Source organism: Equus caballus, chromosome 11, assembly GCF_041296265.1.
Source record: "Equus caballus isolate H_3958 breed thoroughbred chromosome 11, TB-T2T, whole genome shotgun sequence".
NCBI classification, from domain to species: Eukaryota; Metazoa; Chordata; class Mammalia; order Perissodactyla; family Equidae; genus Equus; species Equus caballus.
This window is the reverse complement of record NC_091694.1, coordinates 1,191,116-1,213,259: the sequence shown is the minus strand read 5'-3', so window position 1 is coordinate 1,213,259 and position 22,144 is coordinate 1,191,116. Positions and strand designations below refer to the sequence as shown.

Here is a 22,144-nt window from a genome sequence, read left to right as displayed (position 1 = left end):
TGCATACTCCATGTTGGCTTTTTTTCTTGCTCTCGTTAAGTATAAAGAAATTAATTCATACACTAATTCTAGCACCCTATGTTGAAAAGCTTTTCCCCATGCAATTGCTCTGGTGACTTCATTGGGAACTCTGTGGCAGCATGAGTGTGTATCTGTTCCGGGCTCTCCTCTGTGCCCCACGCTCTATCTGTGGCCAGTGCCACACTGTTTCGATGCTGTAGCTTTATAGTAGGCCTTGAAACGGGGCTGTGTAAGTCCTTCAACTGTATCAGTTTCAAGATTGCTTTTTCTATTCTATGCATGTAGTATTTCCATACACATTTCAGATTCAGCTGGTCCATTTTCTTTGTAATATGTTTGTCCCATTTTGGTACCAGAGTTATGCTGGCCTCACAAAATGAGATGGGAAATGTCCTCTTCTCATCTATTTTCTGGAAGCCTTGTGTAATATTGATGCTATTCCTTCCTTGAACGTTTGATAGAATTCACCAGTGAAACCATCTGATCCTAAAGATTTCTTTGTGGGAATGTGTTTGTTAATAAATTCCAATTATCTAATAAATATAGGGCAATTGCAATTTTGAATTTCATCCTGGCTGACTCTTTAAATAACATCTTTATTGAGATATCATGCACATATCAAAAAGTGTACCGTTTTGAAGTGGACAGTTCAGTGATTTTTATTGTGTTCCCAGAGCTGTGTAACCGTCACCAGAATCCAGAATAAAGGCCCTAATTCCAGCATAAAGTTAATTCGCGTTATCCACAGGAGAGTGAAATTGCCACAAATACGGAACTAGCTAATACTTAGGGCAAACACACACACACACCGTTTACAGATTATAAATCTGAAATCCTAAAAACAGCTCAATATGGTAGATTCTGTTTTCTGTAGTTTACAAAGGAGAACAGGAGGCCCAGAAGCGTGAAGTGAGTCGCCTGAGGCCACTCCACCAACAGGCGCTGGAACTGGACCCAAACCTGCCCCGCTGGCTCCGGGAGCCTCAGCCTCCTGCCTTCCTCCGCACTGCCCCCTGCCGGCTCCATCCTCCTGGCATCCCTGAGGCAGAGCCCAGCTCAGGTCAGCCTCAGCTGGGGATGGGCACATCCCGGGACTCAAAGTTTTCGCTAGTCTTCACGCGTCTGGGCACGTCTAGGAAAGCAAGTATTGATTTTGGAAATACAATAAATGTATCGAGTGGGCGAATTCACAAATACAGAATCTGCAAATAATGAGGATTTTCATCACCCTAAAAGAAAACCCACACCCATTGGCACTTATTCCCCATTCACCCCCAACACTCCCCAGCCCTGGGGAGCTGGTCCATTCTGCTGGTCGTCATCCCTCCAGTGCTTGCTCCATGCCTGGCTTGCAATGACATGTGGTGTATGGATGTTCAGTAGACACTTGTCCCGAAAACCTTTGATGGAAGTCCAAGAACATATAATTAATTTTAACGAGGTTTACAGGGTTGACAAGCTCATCATTGTACGTCAAGAACGCAAAACTCATAAGTTTTGGTCTCATAAGTGACTGGTCCTGAGACCTGAGTAAGTGGACATAAATTTAGACCATTAAGGAGAGAGACAAATGGAACAGGCTTAGCTCACAAACTCATGGCAAAATCAAACCTTGGGGAATGATTTAAATACTGAAAAATCACCATTTCATATCTACTAGTATACAAGATGATGTTTATTTTATTTGTTTTTGAGGAAGATTAGCCCTGAGCTAACATTGGCTGCCAATCCTCCTCTTTTTGCTGAGGAAGACTGGTCCCGAGCTAACATCCATGCACATCTTCCTCCAATTTATACGTGGGACGCCTGCCACGGCGTGGCTTGACAAGTGGTGCGTATGTCCATACCCGGGATCCGAACTGGTGAACCTCCGGCTGTCAAAGCAGAACCTGTGAACTTAACAGCTGCACCACAGATGCTGTTTTAAACGATTAGATCAGTAGAGAGAATGGAGGTAGAAGAGATACAATTTTCCTTTCTCAGCTGCGTTGCAAGTTGAACTCACTCTTTTGGAAAGCATCTGCCCGCAGAGAAGAGCCAAAAACCCACTCACGTGTTTTGAATAATAACCCGCTCATAGGAAGTTCTCCCCAGACACACTTTCTATCGGGTGAACACGCTCGCTTCCACGTCCCTCACCATCCATGGACATCGTGTTCACGGGCAGGGCCAAGGCGAGGGACATAAAGCAGGCTCAGGAAGGAGGGAAATGCTCACATGACGTTAAGGGGACAAGGAGGACACGGAGCTCCCTTGTTGCCACGAACGGAGCACCAAGCAAACCGCACGTCCACACAAGGTGGGATGCAGGCCACGCGGGGAAGGCAGACACCTGACGCAGGCGCCTCTTTCTCTATGGATCCTTTTATTGTTCCTGCGACATTTCTAGAGCAAGTTTCAAGAATTTGCTGTTTTTATTGAGACAGGGTTGCAGGCTTGCTAAACTCACCACCCCTTACCCTTGTTTGGACTCCCAACATTCCTCTTCCAGCCCAGAGCATGACAGCGCACAAAGGTAGGGGCCTTCCCCTGGGTCCCAGGCAGCCCCAGGCCCTGAAGACCCATGATGCTTGACCCTAAGAGTGTCCTTGGGATGCGTTTCCCTCCTGGCTGTGCACCACCGAGTCAGACGGAAAACGGCCCATGCTGACTCCAATCTGCTTATTTGAGTATTGCCTGCCTGCCCTCCACATACAGACATTTGCACACAGCTACACAGCCATGCACACGTGTGCACACACATCCATGTACAATCACAGTCACACACACACTAATGCACATGCACATACACTCATCTGTATACATAGCCATGCACGCATGTGTGTACCCATGCAATACACCCATGTACACACACAACCATGCACATATGTGTATACCCACATACCCTGCCAGTCACGCATGTTTCCACAATTGACACATATTCATGCCATGCACACCCATGTACATACGTATGCACACTTGTACACATCTGTGTGCATATGCATGCACACATGCTAGGTGTTCCACAATGGAGGGAGAAAGCAAGCATCACTCTCCAGAAGACCGCCTCCTGGGACAAGGTTGGTCCCGTTTCCATCATTCCCCGCAGGACCTCACTCCTGCCACCCCTCACTATATGCTTTGGCTCCGACAGAAGAGTCCAGTGGCAGTTTAAGGCTCAGCTGGCAGGGCTGTAAGGAATGCAGAAGTCCCTGGGATGAAGACTGTCTCAGGACGGAGCCTTCCCGGGGAGGAGCAGGATGCTGTGTGGCCCTGCCAGCAGCTGAGCTGCCAGGTGTTGTGCTGGTCCATGAAGACAAGGAACCAGACGGAGGGTCATGATCGAGCCTTTATTCACACGTCACAGTAGCACAGCAAGAGGCCAAAACGGAGGTGCGGGCTCCCCTGCTCCGTTCTCCGCGCCTGTGGAAAGGCAGAACCAGTGCCCACTGGAAGAGGATGCTCCCTGCAGAGGGAGCCCCAAGCAAAGGGCTCCTGCTGTTTTGCGGACTTGGGGCCAGGGAGAGAGGGAGGAGGAAGGGGCGAAAAGTACTGAGTAACGAGTCAGAGCAGAGCAGTGTCTTCAAGGCCCCTCACTAAGCAGGTCTTGGCTGAAGAACCTGACAGAAGTCTTGGCCAAGGGCCTCCCAATAAGGTGGCCTCCGAATGGAGATGCCCTGGCTAGAAATCAGCCGTGCCCAAAGCCTGAGTCCTTTACTGCAGCTCCCTCAGAGACCTCGATTCCCCCGCAGGGCACCAAGCCTTGTGTGGGGAGAGCAGCTTCCCCCGCAAGGCACAGAAAGCCTCTGCAGTCACCGAGGGTCAGCTGAAGCCTCCTGCACGACCCTGGCCTCAAGAACAGGTCTGTCTGGAGCCCCCTTTCCAGCAGGGTCAGGAGGGCAGCACAGAGCCCTGGGAGCCGGATGCCAATGCCCTCCCAGGCCCCCAGACCCTAGGGTAGAGATTCTTACCAGGGGAGCAAGCCTCCAGGCTGGAGGGCATGGGCGGCTTCCTGCTCGTTCCAAGGTACCCCGCACCCCACAGAGCCTGAACCCACGGGCAGGGCAGGCAGCACTGTTCTCACTCTCCCACAGCGCCAGGTCCCATGGGCTTCCCCAGGGCCAGCTCGAGTGTCTGCTGGGCACCCACATCTCACTGGGTGTAGCCGTGCCTTTGACCGTGGCTGCCTGAGGACGCCAACTGAGGCCAGGAGTGGGCAGCACTATTCCTGCTCCTTTGGGCAGGCATGGACCACCTGCACCTGGGGCAGAGTCAGAGGGTCACCGTGAAGCGAGGTTCCCCTACTTTTGCACAGGACACCAGTCTGTGTCTGGGTAGAGAAGGCAGTGGACGGACTTAAACCTGGGAAGGAAGAGGTGGAGGTCAGCACTGAGGGAGGGGTGGGCTGGCAGCAGAGCTCCTGCGGGGCCCTGGCAGGTCCTCCTCCCCACTGCTCACTCACCGTGTGGGGTCCTGCTGCAGGCTGAAGCCCCCAGCCACGTTCACCACGTTCTGTGGGTTCTCAGGACCCCCGTAGCTCAGGGTGACCTGGGAGAGGGAAGGACAGCAAGTGACCCTCTCAGGGCCAACTCCTCTACTCGCCTCAGGAATCCACCCAGGAGAGGCCACTCAGCCTCCTCGCTCCCCTGCTGGGGGAGCTGTGCCCACAACCCCCACCCCAAGTTGGCCATGGTAGGGTCGGGAACAGAGCAGGGTGACGTGGGCTGAGAGGCATGGCCAGCACAGAAGACGCCTCAGGAAGACAGCTGGTGCACGGCTCAGGGCGAGCATCTGGAATTTCCTGCTCAAAGCTGAGTCCCCCTCCCTGCGGCCTGGTCTGCGACTCCCATCACCACTCGGACCACTGGCCAGCTGCCCCCAGGCACTGAGGGCAGCACAGCAGCTGTTCTTTACAAATGACGCCCATGTGAAACGGGGTGCCCCCACTGCAACGGAAACCCTGGGTCCAAGTAGGCCAAGTCCAGGGTCCACCACAACTTCACTGCAGTGCTGGCCCCCCCCAGCCCTGTGCCCATCCCTCCCAGAGCCCTTGCTCAGTCGAGAGACCATCTTGGAGTCAGACCAGGCCTCTCAGGGAGCAGAGTCGGGGCAAGGCCCCGAGGTAGGGACACTGCTAAGGCACCAGGAGCCCAGGGCCTGGCCCCTGGTGGGCCATACCTGCTGGAGCACAGTGTCAGGTGGCAGCCTCTGCAGGTTCTCCAGGTGGGAGTGGAAGAGCGAGTTGTGTAGCAGGCGAGCGCCCAGCAGGCCCTCCACGATGTAGCCCACCGTGCAGTCGTCCGGCAGCCGCACCCGCTCAGCTGTGCTCATGAAGCTGCCCAGGCTGGGGGCGGGTGCTGGTCAGCACCTCCTCAGTCCCCGGCGGCCCCGGCCCCCGCCTCCCAGCCCGGGCAACAAACCCCCACCCACCTGGCCCACGGGCTCATCTTGAGGGCAAGACCTCTGCTCAGGCAGAACCCAGCCCCACCGGTAGCGAACCAGAACTTGATGGTTGTCACCTGGGAGAAGGGAGCCATCAGTCAGAGCTCTTGTCCCCGACTCTTTGTCTGGACATCCTGACTGTGGTTCTTAAGCCACCCCTTAGCAGCTCCTAGCCCAAGAGACAAAAGATTTCTAGGCCCCAAGGGGATGGGGGCTTCTGCAACCCAATGGCCTGTGGCCCCAGCCCCTCCTCGCTTGCCAAAGCTCCTGAAACACCCCACCCGGGTGGATCAGGCGCCGGTCCCGAGCCCCTGCCCTTCCCCACGGGTGTCTCCACGCTCTTGGCTGCCCCTCCTCGGCCCAGCACTCACAGTTCCACCTCCCTGCACCCTCTCGGTGGCCTCGATGGGGTGGTCCAGGCTGGGCCGCCCCAGGTAGACGTCCTGGTTGGGTGAAAAGGCGGAGAGCAGCTGCAGCAGGCCTTCAGGGTTCACGTAGTTGTCATCATCCACATGGCAAAACCACCTGGGGGCAATGGAGAAGTCTCTCGACCAAGGGACCCAGGCCAGGTGTGTGGAGCCAGGGGCACTGGGGGTGTGGGCTCCACTTACTTGCGTCCAGACTCAATGAACTTGTCATACTCCACTGACATCTTGCAGCACAGCGCCTGGCGGGTGTGCACAGCTGAGCAGTTGGTGTTGATGACGTGGCTGCCTGCTGGGTTAGAAAAAAGGGGGAAGAGTGATAGCTGGGTTGTGGCCTGTCCCCAGCCTGCCCTGTGGAGTGAGGGCAAAACATCAGGAAGGCCACCTTGCCCTGCTCAAGGCCCCAAGGATGGGTCCAACTGCAACCCTGGCTTGGCCCCATGGGCTGGCTCTGTTGTTAATCTTTGAGATCCAGGCAGATGAAAACCCCTTGGAATCTTGAGAGTGGAACCCACAGGGAAATGGAAACGAGATGGGACCGTCCTGATAGGAGCAACCTCGGGAGAAATGGTTCCCTGCTGGCGCTGCTTCAGGGAACGTGGCTCCGGCCTGAAGCCCATGGAAGTCTGCCAGTGGTCGAGAGGCACAGCATGGTTGACAGGGTGGGGCCCTGGATGCTGTGTGGGCAGTGAGTGTGCATCCTGGCTCTGCCCTCTACCAGCTGTGTGACCCTGGGCAGATGACTCAAGCCCTCTGGGTCTTTGTACACAGCAGGGGGACGTGTAACACTGGAAAGAGGGGTACATGAGGAGGGGGCCCTCGGGCACGATGGCAGGGCTGGCTGGGGAGCGCACTCACCTCCCTGGAGCTGTAGCTCAGGGTCATCCCCGTCGGTGAAGATGAATGTCTAGGGAGAGACAAGCTATGAGGCATCAAAGGGTGCTCCCCAGGGCCCCCAGGCCTGCTAGGGCCTTGGCTCTGGTGAGTGAGGGGGAAGCTGTAGAGGGACCAGCAGGTGAACTTGGGTATCAAAGCCAGAACCTCAAGATGAGACATATGCCCCCAGGCTGGGCCTGGCTTGGACGCCAGGTTAGGGTTGGGGGAGAAGACAGGATGGTGTTCTAGTAATAGCCAGACAGCCTGCTACTATCTTCAGCATCCCCAGTGCAGTTGGGGCCAGGCTTGCTCTCACTGGAACTTTCTGGGGTCCTGGTCCGTGCCAGCTGGAGAACCTGCCCAGAGCATCACCCCAAACATGGAGCGAGCCCTGTAAAGGGCAGGTGAGGGTGGGTACTGGGGGCTTTGGGTCCCCCTGGACTCATGGCCACCACACTGGGGATACAGCAGTGGGTAGCAAGTCCCGGGATCCCTAGGGCGGGGCTCCTGGGGTCAGGGCTCCCGTGGGTGGAGTGCCAGGGCACGGATCCCAGAGGGGTCCTGGGAGGCGGGGTCCCAAGGTCAGGGATCCCGATGGTGGGGATCCTGCGGACGAGGGTCTGGCGGTCAGGGGTCTCGAGAGCAGGAGTCCCGGGGCCAGGGGCGGGGAGGGGTCTCAGCGTCAGGGATCCTGGGGCAGGGGTCCCGGGGTCAGGGATCCCGGGACGAAGGTCTGGTCCGGGGGGTCAGGGTCTCGGTATGGAGTCGCTCGGCGGGGCCCACCTGCCGGCGGGCCCGGGAGATCCAGGTGCGCAGCAGCAGCCCTAGGCGAGGCCCGTGGTTCTTCCGGGTGGTCTTGACGGCGATGAAGACGTCGTCGGGCCGCAGGCGGGGGGCGGAGGCGCGGGCAGGGGGCGCGCGCGAGCCAGGGGTTGAGGCCGGGGCTGGGGCGGGGGCGCGGGGCAGCGGCAGCAGCAGCAGCGCAGCCAGGGCCGCGGCCAGCGCGAGGCAGGCCCGGCACAGCACCCCCCGCGCACGGCTCATGCGGCCGCGGGACCGGCGGGCACCGCCCGGGCCAGGCGCGCGCCGCGGCCCCTTTAAGAGACGCCCCGCCCCCGCCGCGACCCGGAAGCAGCGGCCGCACTGCCCCGGAAGTGGACGGCGCGCCGCGGCGGGGTGGGCCAAGATGCCGCTGCCGGTCCAGGTGTTTAACTTGCAGGTAACGAGCGCGGCCGGCGGCCTCTCCGCGCCCCCGCCGCCAGGCCGGAGCCGGCCGACCGTGCGCCCCCGTCCGCGGCCTCCCTCCCGCGGCGGCGCCCCCGGCCGCAGCGCCCCGCCGTCGGCACTCGGGGGGCCGGCCGGCGCTAACGCTCTCTCTCCTTCAGCAGCCAGCCAGCTCTGTGTCAGGGTCGGGGGGTGCAGAGAGTCAGGACAGGATGAGGGGTGGCCCGGCCCCCAGCGCGGCCGCCGCGGCGGTGGCAGATCTGTACCGCGCCCCTCTCAGCAGTAGGTCAGACGTCTTCCTGCCGGGCACGGCCGGGGACTTCAGCCTGAGCGCCAGCCTGTCGGCCTGTACGCTGCTTTATGAGGTACCTCCCAGGACAGGGCCCGGGACAGCGAGCGAGCGCGCGGGGGGGGGGCAGACCCCCGCCCGCAGGCCGCCCGGGCCAGCGCCCGCGCAGCAGGGCCCGCTCGCCGTGCTCCCGAGGAGCGCGGCCTGGTCCCGCCAGGTCCCGCCGCTACGCCCCCAGGTGACTCCCGCCCACCTCCAGATGTGCGGGCTCCCGATCCAGCGGCAGGACTCGCCCCCGCACTGCTGCCCCAGCTGCTCGGGACGTCCCCGACTTGAAGTCGCCACTGTTTTTTCCCCGTGGCTCGGAGGAAGCTGCCTCGGGTCGGTGGCTGAGACGTGTAGGGACACTCGGGGGTCCCTGGGTAGCCATTCTCCGATGTTTGCTTTCCCGCTCCAAAGATGCTCGCTTAAAATCGGCGGAGGGTTTCTGCTCTGAGTCGCTGGTCTTGCAAGGAGCCCCCTGCCTGATGTGGCTGCTCTGGACACGGGTCGGGGAGTGGGCAGGGGCTGGGACGGGCAAGCTTGGGGGAACAGGATCCTGCCTGAGAGATGGCGGGTAGAGCTGAGCTCGGGGCACAGTGAGGTTCTCTCACCCTCCCTGGGCTGTCCCCTGCTGGAGGTGCCAAGGTGCTGGCCCGTGTTGCAGGGGGCCGTGGAGCCCATGCAGATTGATGTGGACCCCCAGGAGGACCCGCAGAATGCACCTGATGTCAACTACGTGGTGGAGAACCCCACCCTGGTATGGAGCCTGGTGGGGTGCTGTTGGGGAGGGGTTGAGGGGTCCAGGCCAGACTCCTCACTCTGGTTGTGTCTTTTCTCTGACTCAGAAACCAGTGGGGTTTCAATTGCCCACTTACAATGGGGCTGTTAGCTCAGCTCCAGACCCTGCACCCCACTTCCCCACGTGGAAGAGCTCTGTGTGCCAGGCTGCCCTGCAGGTTGAATCTCACCATAAGGGCAGGCCTTCCTTGGGGCCCAGGCTTTGAAGCACTCCCTCGTCACTGGTTATCCTGGTGACTGGCAGTCACCGGCAGGTGCCCACCTGGCTCTAGCCATTCACCCCGCTCAGGGCAGAGCTCTACTCTGGAAGCCCCTGCACTGGCCCACCCTGCATCACTTTTCTCAGCACCTGGAGAGTGGCCCATCTGGTGCCCACATGCCCAGTTGTTCCTGTTGAGGGCCCATGGCCTATCAGACACAGGGAAGGGTTGGCGTTCGAGCCCTTGCTCCTGAATCACTAGCCAGGGCTTGGTGTCTGGGGTCCCACCTTGCACAACCCCCCTGCCTCCCCGGCCTCCCAGGATCTGGAGCAGTATGCAGCCAGTTACAGTGGCCTGATGCGCATTGAGCGACTGCAGTTCATTGCTGACCACTGTCCACCACTGCGGGTGGAGGCTCTGAAGATGGCCCTCTCCTTCGTTCAGAGGACCTTCAACGTGGACATGTACGAGGAGATCCACAGGAAGCTCTCAGAGGCCACGAGGTGAGGCCAGGGGCTTGGTGAGAGGAGGAAGGGGCTGGGCATAGTATGTCCCTGTTGGGTCCAACCAGGGCAGGGGTCTTTCCTGTGCTCTTGCAATGCCCAGCCCTACGCCTATGTGGGCACTCATAGCAACACTTCCACAATGCAGTGACCTGGTCTTCCTTGTTGAAAAGCCGTGAAAGGCGGTAAGCTGGTAAATGGCAAAACAGGCTAGGTCCTCTCTCTGCTGGGTGAGAGAATCCAGGCTCTCTCTAGGCCGCCCTGGCTTCTTCTGCTCTCATGGGCACGTGCAGCTGTTCTGACGTGAGTAGAGCTTGTGGAGAAGGCAGCAGGCTTCTTTCCTCTTGGCACAGCTGCCTGGCCCTTTTCCCATTGGGCTTCCCCACTGGGCTGTGGGCTCCTGCAGTCAAGACTGCCTCCATGCCCACTGGGCACTTTCCTGATGGAGCCTGGGCCAGGCAAGGGCCACTGGGAGGTGCCCGCCTGCCTGCATATCAGCCCTTAATGGCCAGGTCCTCCCTCAGGGAACTGCAGAATGCGCCCGATGCCATCCCTGAGAGTGGTGTGGAGCCCCCGCCCCTGGACACGGCCTGGGTGGAGGCCACTCGGAAGAAGGCCCTGCTGAAGCTGGAGAAGCTGGACACGGACCTGAAGAACTACAAGGGCAACTCCATCAAGGAGAGCATCAGGTGCCACCTACGGGGACAGGGGATGTGGGCAGCTGGGCCCACACGGTCCCTGACAGGGGTCCACTCATGGCTGGGCCCACAGGCGCGGCCATGATGACCTGGGTGACCACTACCTCGACTGTGGGGACCTCAGCAATGCCCTCAAGTGTTACTCCCGGGCCCGGGACTACTGCACCAGCGCCAAGCACGTCATCAACATGTGCCTCAACGTCATCAAGGTGGGCCTGGCGGGAACAGGTGGACGGGGCTGCAGGGCAGTGCTGCCCCTGGGCCAGGAGGGGCGCCGCGGGCTGAGTCCTCCCCATCTGCCTGCCTGCCAGGTCAGCGTCTACTTGCAGAATTGGTCTCACGTGCTAAGCTATGTCAGCAAGGCCGAGTCCACCCCAGAGATTGCCGAGGTAATGCTGGCTCTGTGTCCTGCCTGTCTTCTGATACCCTGCCCCAGGAGTCCTGACCACGGAAGCCCCAGTGGGCCTCACTCTCCCCGAGTGTGCTTTTGCCCTTCTCAGGCCAGGGCTGGGTGTCCAGGCTCAGGGATCGACAATGGTGGGAGGGCATCGGTTGCTCAGGTGTGCAACTTTCTTCTGCAGCAGCGTGGGGAACGGGACAGCCAGACCCAGGCCATCCTCACCAAGCTGAAGTGTGCTGCAGGTGAGGCCCCTGGGGTGCCAGGGTAAGGGGACATCACTGCTTACCCTTGTCTCACCTCCACTGGAGGTGGCCCAAGCATGCCATACTGTTGAGTCCTTACAACCTGGGCAGTGGGCCTTGTCACAGTTGGGGAAAACCTGGAAGCCCCACACCCATTGCCATGGGTGACACCTGCCCAGTTTAGGTCCCATATGGTGAGGCCAGTGTATGACCAGCGGTCAGGAATGGAGGCATTGCCTTTTGACCGCTGCTGTCACGGCTGGTCCCCCAGTGGTTAGCTGTACAGCCCAGATCAGGTCAGCCTACAAGTCATAACAGCTGCTATGCCCGGCTTCCCTGGCTACATGACTCACAGAGAGTGCCCAGTTAGTGCTTGTGGGCACTGTTAGTTCTCGCTAGGCAGAATCTCTCTCCCTAATGCTGAGGAGCCCCCGGGATGGGAGAGGCCAGGGTGCACCTGTCACGGCGCTGGGCTTTATTCTACTCCCATCTTCCCCCAGGACTGGCTGAATTGGCTGCGCGCAAGTACAAGCAGGCTGCCAAGTGCTTCCTGCTGGCTTCATTTGATCACTGTGACTTCCCCGAGGTGAGGGGCATGAGGGTCTCTGGGGAGGAGCCCTTGCTGGGACTTGGGAAGCAGGGTAAAGGCTTGGGGGCTGGGCTCTTTGTTGGGGGGGTCTCCCCCATGGGGACCATGGGGTCCCAGGCATTGTCTGAATGGGCAATAGGTGGGGTAGAGGTGGACCCAGCCCTGGCTCCAGGCTCCTGTAATGACCACCAGTGACTTCAGGTCTGGGGACCCACCTTTCTTCTTGCTCCTCAGCTGCTTTCCCCCAGCAACGTGGCTGTCTATGGTGGCCTGTGTGCCTTGGCCACCTTTGACCGGCAGGAGCTGCAGCGCAACGTCATCTCCAGCAGGTGCATGGAGGGTAGGGGTGCTGGGCCTTGCAGCTTGTTCCTCTGTGGGCCTTTTCTCTGGCCCTGCTCCTCCCTGTGCCCTGGTGCCCTGCGGGCTTCTACAGTTCTGGTCCTTCCCCTTGGCTGCCTTCAGGGTAGGCAGGCAGGTAGGCAGGGGCAGGGCCAGCTCTAAAGAGTGTGGCATCTGCAGCTCCTTCAAGTTGTTCTTGGAGTTGGAGCCACAGGTTCGGGACATCATCTTCAAATTCTATGAGTCCAAATATGCCTCGTGCTTGAAGATGCTGGATGAGATGAAGGTGAGGGACTTGGCCTGTTTTGGAGGGTGAGCAAGTGCAGAAGGCCCGGGCAGCCGGTCCCTGACTAGCTCTCCTCACCAGGACAACTTGCTCTTGGACATGTACCTGGCCCCCCATGTCAGGACCCTGTACACCCAGATTCGCAACCGTGCCCTCATCCAGGTAAACATGGGGGGGACAGAGGCTGAGGCAGGGTGCTGCGGACGTGTCTGGAAGCTGATATCCCTTTTGCTCTGCAGTATTTTAGTCCCTATGTGTCGGCTGACATGCGCAAGATGGCCATGGCCTTCAACACCACGGTGGCAGCACTGGAGGATGAGCTGACACAACTCATCCTGGAGGGGCTCATCAATGCCCGCATCGACTCCCACAGCAAGGTGGCCGGGCTTAGGCCGGGGCTGTGGGATGTGGGGAGGGGGACCCCTGGGCCCTACTGAGCCCTGTGCCTCTGCAGATCCTGTACGCCCGGGATGTGGATCAGCGCAGCACCACCTTTGAGAAGTCCCTGCTAATGGGCAAGGAGTTCCAACGGCGTGCCAAAGCCATGATCCTGCGCGCAGCTGTGCTGCGCAATCAAATCCATGTCAAAGTAAGAGCAGGGGTGGCACTGTGGTGTGGCGAGTATGGGCTGGGTCCATGCGCACCTCCTGGCCTTAGCAGCTATGTCTCCACTGCAGTCCCCTCCCCGAGAAGGAAGCCAGGGGGAGCTGACACCGGCCAACAGCCAGTCCCGAATGAGCACCAACATGTGAGGGCACCCATTGGCCTCCAGGATCGTCTGCATGCCCCCATCCTGCCCACGCCCCTACCTGCGGACTCGGACACCTGGGCCTCCCATCTGCCTGCGCAGGACTTCTCGAGGGGCCACCTGTGGCCCACTTGCAGGGGTCTGACCACTGGATGTCAGCCCTTGCCCCCTGCCTGGGCTTCCACGTGCCCAGCTTCTTCTGCCCCCTCCCCTATGCTGTGCCCTGGGGAGGAGGTGAGGCCTGCGGGGCTTACCCGTATGGCACCCAGGCCCCCTCGCCCGCCCCCCACCCCCGTCCAGTGGCACCACCTCCCAGTCCCCATTAGTGCGTTGTTTGGGATTGCAGACAAAGTGTTGAATCTCAGTCCATTAAAGGGCAGCCTGAGAAGACTTCCCTCATGCCGCTTGTTCCTGCCATGGGGGCTTCTAAGGGTCGTCTCCCTGAGGTCAGGCTTTGGGGCAGGACCTGGTCCTTGTCCCCTGGCCTAGATCCTGCTTCCTCAGGCTCCCCCTCCCTCACATTTCAGGCAATACAGTGGGGAGGCAGCCTCTGCAGGGCTGACACTAGGCACGGCCCTCTTCTAGAGAGGTTTCCGTGGCTACAGAATAGATCAGAGCAGAAGGTTCTCTGCCTATTTCCCTTTGTTCCGAGATCCCTGCTGGCTCTGACTCCATCCTCCCAGCTCGCAGCAGCAGTCGGGTATTGTTGGGCCTGGTGGTGTCATAGGTCGTCTCTTAAGCTCTCTGCACGTGCATCTTTGAAATGATTTATTGTTTGCTTTTGAACACACACAAGTTTGGAGGACGGGGAAGGTCCAGCCTGGGAGCCTGCTCCCCAGTGCAGCATTTCCGGGCCCCCAGCGTGGGCTGAGGGTAAGACCAGCTTGTCCTTCCATGTTAAGTAGCAGGAGATTCCCTGAGTAAAGGCATTTCCATAAGTGGGATGTGTTGAGGCTTTGGCAGCAGTCCTGGGCCCAGTGGGACAGCACATCAGGCTCCAGCTGCCCTCAGGCCAGAGCACTGCCCATGACCTCGGGGAAGCTGCCTGGTTCCCCAGGCCCTGCCTGCTGAGGCTCTTGCAGCCGGGGCTGGGCCCCCTTCCAGGCCAGAGACTTCTCAAATTTGGTTTTAAAAAGCAATCCGTGACCTGGCAGAAGGAGGGAGAGGAGGGAAATGGGGCTCAGGAGGCTGAGGGTCCCAGCGCCCACTGGGGGCCCTGGGGAAGAAGGGCCTGATGGACACAGGTATCCCTACCTGGGCAGTCAGCAGTCTCTTTGAAAGCTCGCTTCTTGCAGCAGCCCCGGCACAGGTTAAACACACATCGGTTGCCCTGGACAAAGGAAAGCCAGTGAGCCTGCAGCTGACACCCATCCCCAGGCCAAAACCTGCAGACTAAACAAGCTGCCAGGAGCACAGGAGGGCTGCCAGGGCCTCCCTTCCAGACTCCCAGGAGCTGTCCTGAGGCTGGGTGGAGTGGCCTTATAGGGAAGCAGCCACTCCACCTTGGGCTGCACCCTCAGCAGACGGGAAGGACGGCTCCTGCAAGTCCCAGGCAGCCCAGGGACTCTGAGACAGTGTCAGTGGGGACCACTCTCCCTGCCCCTTCCCGGACTGATCTCTGCCCTGGGCAGCATGCCAGAAGGACCAACTCACCTTTGGGTTTCCACATTGATCACACTTTGCATATTTCGCTGGGAAAAGAAGAAAAAGAAGTGAACAAGGCGAGCCTACCATGCCCTCTCCCACATGAAGCCCCTAGTGGGTGTCCTGCTTGCTGGGCTGCCCAGGTCAGGTGGCTTGGGGGAGGGCAGGACACCTGCCAGAACACCGACGGGCCCTTCAGCGTACCCAGAAGGCTCGAGGGCTCTATGCCCATCCCTGCATTTCCCACTTGAAGGGCCTTCTCAGGAAGGCCATCCCAAGCCCCACTTCTGCCTCTCCAGCTCCCTCAGGGCAGCAGCTGAGGGAGCATGTGGCAGGCAGGGCTGCTGGCACTTGCCTTATGCAACAGCCTCATGGGACTCGCCCACCTCCTCAGAAGCATGTGGAAGGGTTGCGGGGCCCTTCCTGCTGGTCTCCCAGGTAGCCTGCGAAGCGTCAGAGCCACCTGCCCCTGCAAGGCTCCCCGCAGTGTGGCACTAGCCTCCTGGGCCCCTGGAGGCTGGAGCAGCTTACGCTTTAGGGAGGGATCAAAGGTCTTGTGAGGATTCCTCAGCTGCTTCTTCTGCTTGTTCTTGGACAGGACATCCGTGCTGCCCTCCTCCTCCTCCAGGGCCCGCTTGCTGCGGGCACCTCCGTTCTCCTTGCTCCCCTCCCTGGGCCTGAAAAGGGAGGGCAGCAGGCAGAGCTGTAGAACACCCATGAGAGGGCCCTGCTGGCCAGTCCTAGGGAAAAGGGGTCTGGGCGGCCACAGTGGGGACTTGAGTACTAGACGTGTGTGCGGCTCCCCTGAAGTCCCAGCAGCTCAGTTCTTGGACTGCCTGACTGAGGCTGGGACACCGTGGGACACGAGGGTCTGAGCCACCGAACCCCGGGCAGGGCTGTGGCCACAGATAACAGCCTGGCCTTTCCTCTGAAAACCAGGGAGAAGCCCGGGGGTCAACCTTTGACCCCAGGACAAATCTGCCCAGGATCAGAAGAGCTTAAAGAAGCGTCTTGTGGAAGAAAAGATTTAAAATCTAAGCATCCACTGATAGGGAGAAGCCAGCTCAGCACCAGGAGGGATGGCGCTGAGCTGCCAGCGCCATCCCCGCCACCTCCATGTGCACCATGGCCCTGTGTCAGTGAGCTCACCCTGGCCGGAAGTAGGGCTGGCAGATCCAGTGGAAGAAAGGCAAGCCACCCAAGGGTTTCTCTCCCTCCTTCTGCCTGGATATATCCTCCTGCAAAAGCCCAGAGGGCCTTCAGTCACAACCCAAGACCCTCTCCCACCCACTTGGTGGCTTGCCAGCCCCTGCACATGCCTGACACCGCAGCTTCAGCTCCTGGCTCACTGCGGCGATGCCCTCCAAAGTCTTCACTTTGGCGAGTTCTTCTCGAAGCTGCTGATGCACCTGCAGCCTGAGACAGATGCCCCGTCACAGAGCCAGCCCATCACCCCACCCCACTCCTAAGCCCTGACACAAAGGGGTGCGGTCTCTCTCCAACCCAGGCTTACCACTTCACCTCACTAGTCATCTCAGCCCTTCCACACCTGACTTGGTGGCAAATTGTTTTGGTAAATGTTTCCGGAGAGTTCTCACTTGAAACCCCCAACACCCCAGGCAGGGCTTGGACCAGACAGCATCTGCCTTTGGGGCCAACTCACGTGTGGTGCCACAGCTTGAAGAGATGGGCCCGGACATAGGACAGAGGGCAGGGGTGCTGCCGCACGATGTCCAGGTACTCCTCGGCCAGCTCCCAAACAGCAGGGCTGCGGCCCTCAAACAGGGCGGGGTTGTGCAGGTTGCCCTCTGCAGGGGGAAGGGGGCTTGAGGCTGTGGGTGCTCACGTTCTCAGAGGGATGCCCCCCCATGCCACATCACACCAAGGGCAAGGCTGGCCACCCAGCTCACAGGCTGATGAGGGCCTGAGTAAGGACAGTGAGGGACCTGAGACTATCTGGGCCAATGGCCTCACAGCATGGATGGGGCCCTCTAACATCTACTGTGGGCAAGGACACAGCCTCACCTGCACTCATGACACCCTGTACCCCTGTGTCCTGGATGCAGCGCTCCACATCCCGCAGGCACTGGATGTTCCCGTTGGCAAACACAGGGATGGCCACTGCCTTCCTGTCAGAGCAGGATGGGCAGACACTCAGAAGAGAGGAACGCCATCCCTTCACCCTCCAGGGCCATGCCCAGGCCCCCAAACTTCATCTCAGTAAGCACTTCTCTCTTTCCACCACTCCCATTGATGCCCAAAGGGCTGAAGGCCTTGTCTCGGGGACGGGCTGCATCCCTCACCCTGGGTTTGTCCTGTGTGTCCACTCACCGCACAGCCTTGATATGCTCCCAGGATGCAGTGCCTGACAGAGGCCCCTTCTGCTCCTTGGTGCGCCCGTGCACAGTCAGCAACTAGGACAGAGCAGCACTTGGCTCACCCTCACTCCCAGTTGCAGCCAGACTGACCCCAGGGGACCCTCTCCCTTTGGTTTTTGGGCACCAGCTTCCCACACTGCATGGAGGAAAGGCTGCTCTGGACCTGGCTCACTCAGTTGCTGCCCCTCACCAATCCCTGGTCCCCTGGGTTGCACATGGGGCCAGCTGATGCCCTGGGGTGCTGCCTGGGGCTCCCGTATCGGAGCCATCTCATTGCATTACCCAGGACTCGGAGGTGAGAAGTCTAACCCTGTTCAGGGGCCAGTCCTCCTAGAAGTGGCAGCACCCCCATGCCAAAGGTACGAGGGAGGGACATGACCAGCCTGACCACAGGGCCTGGCATCGCCCCCTGCCCAATATTCACTTCCCTCACACAAGTGAGCATGGGGCTCATCACACCTTGCCTCAAAATCACTGTGATTCCTGTCCACCCTCAGGAGGCAAGCTCCTTAAGAGGTAGGTGTTCCTTGGGGCAGGGACCCCGCCAGGCCTGACTTAACGTCTAGAGGACGGGGTAGGGGAACAGCATGGGCCATGCGAGCCATGGCCCTCTCACCTGGCAGCCAGCTTTCTCCAGCATCTGGGCATATCTCACAGTCTTATCAATCTCTGGGAAGACACGGATTTTGCACGTGACAGGGACAGAGAGTTTCTCGTGGGCTAGCAGAACTGGGGAAAAGGAGAGTCAGCTTGTGAAAGAAGCGTGGTGTTCACCTTTAGGCGGGCTGTGGGGACCCACAGCTAAGCCGCTGAAGGAACACAGGCCTCGCAGACGATTTTGCCTTGCAACACTTCATGGCAGCTGAGAGATCTGTGTCCCTCAGGGCATTGCAGGAGCCGGGGCTGGGCAAGGACACTGCCTTCTGGCACCTAACGTTGGGGTCGAAGCGGGGCAGGTGGTACAGTACAGGTGACTCTTCATGGCCACCTTCCACAGCAGGGAGAGCACTATGACCAGGAGGACTCTGCTGGCCGCTGTCCTTTTCTGAGCCCCTGCCAGGATGTGTCTGGGCTTCCTTCACCCAACCACAACCCAGCCACATGGCCCCATGTGCAGCACACAGCCAACTCACTCATTCTCTGAAGCAGGTCCCACTCCTCCTGTAGGAAGGCACCATAGTGACCTGCAAAAGACAAGCAAGACCCTCTGCACCCCTCCTCCTCTTGTGTCCACACAGGCCATGAGCCGACCTGCCAGGCTGGCCCCGAGGGGCACCAAGCCTCCTGCACGGGCTGTGTACACGTTCATAGAGCCGTTGGGCTGGGGCCCGAGTGCCAGTTCCCATGACCTCCCCAGGAGTGGGTATCTCCAGCCGGGGCAGGGGACGATCACTGAGTCGAGCAGGTTTCTCAGGGTCGGACCTAGGCACTCTGTTTGCCCAGCTGCCTGAGCTTAAGGGTGCTGAACAGAGTGCCCACCCCACATGGTCTTGACCAGCCAGCAACTCCTCAGGTCCAGTGAGGAAGAAAGGCTCAGCCCCTCCCCAGAGAAGTGGCCACTGGCATCTCAGAGGCTCAAGGGTGTGACAGAGAGATCCTTTCAGCAAAACATGTTTATCCAGAGGGAACCCAAAGACTTCCCAGGCACCTGGGGAAGTGATAGGCCTCTGAGAGCCAGCAAAACCCTGCCCCCACCTCTGGTGCAAGAGAAGGGCCACCAAGAAGGGGCTGGTGCTCGGCTTGAGCTGCCACCACAATCAGAGGCAGGGCCAGGCCCTGGCCCGAGCTCAACCCCACCCAGGGCTCTCTACTTGAGTGCCCAATGGGCTTGGAGGCTTGCCTTGGCCTAAAGCTGGTGCTTGATACAGGACTCTGGAACTGAACTCACCTCGCTTGGCTATCATTTGCGGGCAACCCAAATTCAGGTCGATAGCATCACAATAATCCTGAGCCAGGAGAGCCGCCTGGACAAACACTTCTGGATCATTGGCACAGAACTGGAAAAGACATCAAAGTCACCGTGAACCCGAGCCAGGCCCTGGTCTGTTGGCCACCTGGCCCCACAAGGGGTTCATACATGACCCAGTGGGGACTGTGGTCCCAGGGGTTGACCATAGGATGGCGTCCTGTCTTAAACATTTACAACACAACTAAGCTAGGACATGCCCCTGTGCCACCAGGCGAATGAGTTACAGATTCACAGAATTCCTCTCAATTGTAACAGTAAGCCAGTGTCACTGACTTTCCCGAGAGAACAGAGCCACTCTTTCTTATCGTTTTGATAAAGAGGCAAGACAGCATACAGGATAACGTCGGGGTCGCGACTCTTTCACAGCACCCAAGCTGTCCGTTCACCAAAGTTTGGGCTGGCTCCTGGGGAAAGGGTCAATCTTCAGGAGTGACAACTGTAGCTGCACCTGGAAACCTCGTGTGTGCTTCACCACAGCACACCCACCCTTTCCCCTCCAACTGGGAAGCTATTTCTGGAAAGGCTGAAGGAAAGGTGCTCCACCAGGCGTTCCAGGAGCCAGGCTCCCCGACCCACCTGTACAATGAGGGGCCGGTCCTCAGGGCACACTTCACAGTAAAGGTTCTCCTTCCGGTAGTTGGCATCGCGGACGAAGACCTGGGCATGCAGCATGGGGGTGTAGCAGAGTTGGGCCCCGTGGCGGCGGCTCAGCAGCCTCCAGGCCAGCTCGCTCTGGTCCACCATGGGGGCCACCACGTGGCGGGCCCCCCCTAGGGTGCGGCTCCAGAACTCAAAACCCTGCAGCTTTGGCATTGTCTCCACACTGAAGGGGGGAGAAGACCAGGGGCTCAGCCACTGCAGGCATAGGATCAAACTCAAATGAACTGCTAACTCTCCTCAAGGCTACTCCAGTGCTGCCCAACGACCACAAACGTGGACACCGTCACCTCCCAGCGGAGGCCTTGGGCAAGTCACTCAATCTCTCTGGGCGTTAACCCCTCTCGTTGTTAGTGGGATTGACATGCTTGCCAGGCAGGACCAGCGTCAAGAGTAAACGAAATAGCAAATCCAATGTCCTAGTGGACACCTGACCCACAGCAGCCCACCATAAAAGGAAGCCTATCACCCACAAGGCACCGGGACCCCCCACCAAGGCAGGACCACACTAGGCGACATCACTGGAGATCTGCAACCAGGCCTGCTCTCCCCGCCCACCATGGAGCCCAGAGTGGTCACCCGGCCCACCCTCCGTGCCCTCCTTTGTGTGTCAGCTGGTTCTGTGTAAAAGTTCTTTGCATCTCACTCCGGGCCAACTTTGTGAACGAGAACTGAGAATACAGCACTATCCTGCCCACCTCCTTCCTCATTAAAACAGTTTTTCCTGCACGGTCAGGCAGGAGAAACACAGAGTCTCTTCTCCGGCCTATCTCATCCGTGTCCGGCCAGCCAGCCTCGCTGGAACCATCCTTCCCGACGCCCGACTGAACGGGCGCTGGCCAAGAGGTGGTTACGATGGGAAATTCCGAAGGCTCGGACCGTGAGCAAGGAGGAAGGCTCGTTCCAGGAGGACACTTACTCAGTACCCAGTTCTGGAATCATTAAGCAGGGTCATCGGCTTCCTAATTGACTGAGTGCCCAGCTGTGGGTCTGGTATTTCCGGAAGTCGTGCAACTACACATGAAAATCCTCTAAGTCGCCAGTGTGGTCGCCAAAGAGACCAGGCCGGAGTGCGTCCCACGCCCGGGGAAAGGGAGACCCGAAGGCGCAGGCGCTGCGGTCCCGTCCCCGCTCCGGCGCGGCGCGGCCGGGGCCCGCAACCAGCCCGTGCGACACCTACCTGTGCCCCGCCCGAGCCTGGCCGCCCGGCTGGGCCGCGGCTCGTCCCCGGACGCAGCTGGGCCCTCGGAGCCGGCGGCCGGGGCTCCCCGGGGCGGCTTGCGGCTCCGAGCTCGCGCCGTGTCTGTCGCGAGGCCGCCACGCCGGGGCCGCCGCCGGGCCCAGGGCTCCGCGCCTGGGCCGCCGGAAGGTGCCTCCGTTGGGGTGGTCCGGGCGGCCCGCGGTGCGCCAGGAAACGCGTCCCCGGGAAACCGCGCCCGGCCGCGGAGGGGCCCGCCCGCGACGGAGGGGCTGCGTGCGGGGTCGGGGGTCGGCTCTGTTTGGCCGGCCTCCAGCCCGGAGCAGTCAAGCCTGGCCGCGGGCGCCGACGCCCAGCTCCGCCGGCGCCTGGCTTCAAAGCCGAGCTCCCGCCTCTTTCTCCTCGAGGGGCCCCAGGGCGCGCCCAGGGCCCGCGGGGACTAAAGTCCCCGCCGTCTCGGCCCGGCACACAACCCCCTCATGGAACCGCCACAGGCCTGAACACGCTGATTTACGGCGGCAAGTCACGCCCGGGCGCCCCGCCCCGCCCCGCGCTGCCTGTCCCGCCTCGAGCGGTGCTTGCTGGGAGAGCGCTCGGGCGCCCCGCGCGGCGCCGCCCCAGCGAGCGGTCTGAGGCGCGGTTCTCAGGGTCGGGGCTGCGGGTAGCGGCCCGTCGTCGCCGGCTTGCGTGGGCGTCGCCGGCTCCCGGGGAGGGCGCGCACCGGGGGCGGGGTATGGGGAGCGGGCCGCGAGCGCCTCCGGCCCGGCCTCCGCCTCCGCGCCCTCGCCGGCGCCCTCGCCTCCCCCGGAGCGGAGGGCGGCCGCGCCGCAGGCCGTGGGGGCGCCTGCGGCCTGGGGGCTCGCGCTGCACGCGGAGGCGGCGGGCCTCGGAGCCGCGAGGGAGGCCCCGGCGCGCCCTGAGGGCCCGCGCGTCGCCCGCCTGCTCCGCAGAGGCCTCCGCCCCGCCGGCTCGCGCGCGTCCGCGGTTCTGAGGCGCGGGGTGGGTCGCGCCCGGGCCGCCGCCGAGCCGCGGGGTGGCCGCCGCCTTCTCGGAGCGAGCCCCGCGGCCCCTCCGCGCGCCGCAGCGGGCCGGGGCGGCGGGGCCCGGGGGTCTGCCGTGCCCCCCGCCTCGCCGAGGCCTCTCGAGGGACCGGGAACAGCCTCTCGCGTGGAAGCTGTTTCGTCTTGTGCTGCGCGG

At 60.5% G+C, this 22,144-nt stretch overlaps 3 protein-coding genes across 16 annotated transcripts; 1 reads left to right on the top strand and 2 right to left on the bottom strand.

Moving 5' to 3' along the window:
• Positions 1-654: 654 nt before the first annotated feature.
• On the bottom strand, positions 655-7,874 carry RFNG (RFNG O-fucosylpeptide 3-beta-N-acetylglucosaminyltransferase). Of its 9 annotated transcripts, XR_011422726.1 has the most exons (10): positions 7,527-7,861; positions 6,726-6,774; positions 6,054-6,159; positions 5,814-5,967; positions 5,431-5,519; positions 5,179-5,344; positions 4,463-4,548; positions 3,972-4,362; positions 1,294-1,421; positions 655-1,153 (listed from the first exon to the last, which is right to left on the bottom strand). XR_011422726.1 is itself a non-coding variant. In XM_070225760.1 (8 exons), the coding sequence occupies exons 1-8, from the start codon at positions 7,785-7,787 to the stop codon at positions 3,351-3,353; spliced, it is 981 nt and encodes a 326-aa protein (XP_070081861.1). In that variant the 5' UTR covers positions 7,788-7,865; the 3' UTR covers positions 655-3,350. The 9 variants fall into 9 exon arrangements, 4 of the variants coding, with proteins under 4 accessions (XP_070081861.1, XP_070081860.1, XP_023507507.2 ...); XR_011422727.1 differs by having other exon boundaries at positions 655-3,423; positions 6,054-6,156; positions 7,527-7,865; XR_011422728.1 differs by having other exon boundaries at positions 655-1,421; positions 6,054-6,156; positions 7,527-7,865.
• GPS1 (G protein pathway suppressor 1) lies at positions 7,786-13,491 on the top strand. 6 transcript variants are annotated; one of them, XM_023651733.2, is made up of 15 exons: positions 7,875-7,962; positions 8,129-8,332; positions 8,963-9,055; positions 9,618-9,799; positions 10,324-10,488; positions 10,571-10,706; positions 10,809-10,886; positions 11,082-11,139; positions 11,640-11,725; positions 11,963-12,057; positions 12,248-12,353; positions 12,435-12,515; positions 12,593-12,730; positions 12,808-12,942; positions 13,031-13,491. In XM_023651733.2, exons 1-15 carry the CDS (start codon positions 7,930-7,932, stop codon positions 13,103-13,105), a joined length of 1,665 nt encoding a protein of 554 aa, XP_023507501.1. In that variant the 5' UTR covers positions 7,875-7,929; the 3' UTR covers positions 13,106-13,491. The 6 variants fall into 6 exon arrangements, with proteins under 6 accessions (XP_023507502.2, XP_023507503.1, XP_023507501.1 ...); XM_023651731.2 differs by having other exon boundaries at positions 7,876-7,962; positions 11,079-11,139; XM_023651734.2 differs by lacking the exon at positions 8,129-8,332 and having other exon boundaries at positions 7,786-7,962; positions 11,079-11,139.
• A 361-nt stretch (positions 13,492-13,852) lies between these two features.
• DUS1L (dihydrouridine synthase 1 like) lies at positions 13,853-21,445 on the bottom strand. Its single transcript, XM_023651737.2, has 14 exons — positions 20,930-21,445; positions 19,669-19,915; positions 19,012-19,120; positions 18,257-18,307; positions 17,740-17,852; positions 17,077-17,159; positions 16,771-16,874; positions 16,409-16,553; positions 16,065-16,161; positions 15,895-15,983; positions 15,277-15,422; positions 14,755-14,792; positions 14,356-14,431; positions 13,853-14,248 (listed from the first exon to the last, which is right to left on the bottom strand). The coding sequence occupies exons 2-14, from the start codon at positions 19,903-19,905 to the stop codon at positions 14,109-14,111; spliced, it is 1,428 nt and encodes a 475-aa protein (XP_023507505.1). The 5' UTR covers positions 19,906-19,915; positions 20,930-21,445; the 3' UTR covers positions 13,853-14,108.
• Between the last annotated feature and the right edge of the window lie 699 nt (positions 21,446-22,144).

Excerpts from the sequence above, each read along its gene's own strand:
- RFNG (XM_070225759.1), bottom strand. The coding sequence starts at position 7,787 with ATGAGCCGTGCGCGGGGGGTGCTGTGCCGGGCCTGCCTCGCGCTGGCC. Across the intron at positions 4,549-5,178 it reads CTGACACTGTGCTCCAGCAG|GTCACCCTGAGCTACGGGGG; the intron begins GTATGGCCCACC and ends TCCCTCTCCCAG. Across the intron at positions 3,424-4,462 it reads CTGCAGCAGGACCCCACACG|GCGCGGAGAACGGAGCAGGG; the intron begins GTGAGTGAGCAG and ends GCCTTTCCACAG.
- GPS1 (XM_023651731.2), top strand. The coding sequence starts at position 7,930 with ATGCCGCTGCCGGTCCAGGTGTTTAACTTGCAG. Across the intron at positions 8,333-8,962 it reads CCTGTACGCTGCTTTATGAG|GGGGCCGTGGAGCCCATGCA; the intron begins GTACCTCCCAGG and ends CCCGTGTTGCAG. Across the intron at positions 10,707-10,808 it reads TGTGCCTCAACGTCATCAAG|GTCAGCGTCTACTTGCAGAA; the intron begins GTGGGCCTGGCG and ends CCTGCCTGCCAG.
- DUS1L (XM_023651737.2), bottom strand. The coding sequence starts at position 19,905 with ATGCCAAAGCTGCAGGGTTTTGAGTTCTGGAGCCGCACCCTAGGGGGG. Across the intron at positions 19,121-19,668 it reads ACCGGCCCCTCATTGTACAG|TTCTGTGCCAATGATCCAGA; the intron begins GTGGGTCGGGGA and ends TGTCTTTTCCAG. Across the intron at positions 16,875-17,076 it reads GAGCATATCAAGGCTGTGCG|GAAGGCAGTGGCCATCCCTG; the intron begins GTGAGTGGACAC and ends CTGCTCTGACAG.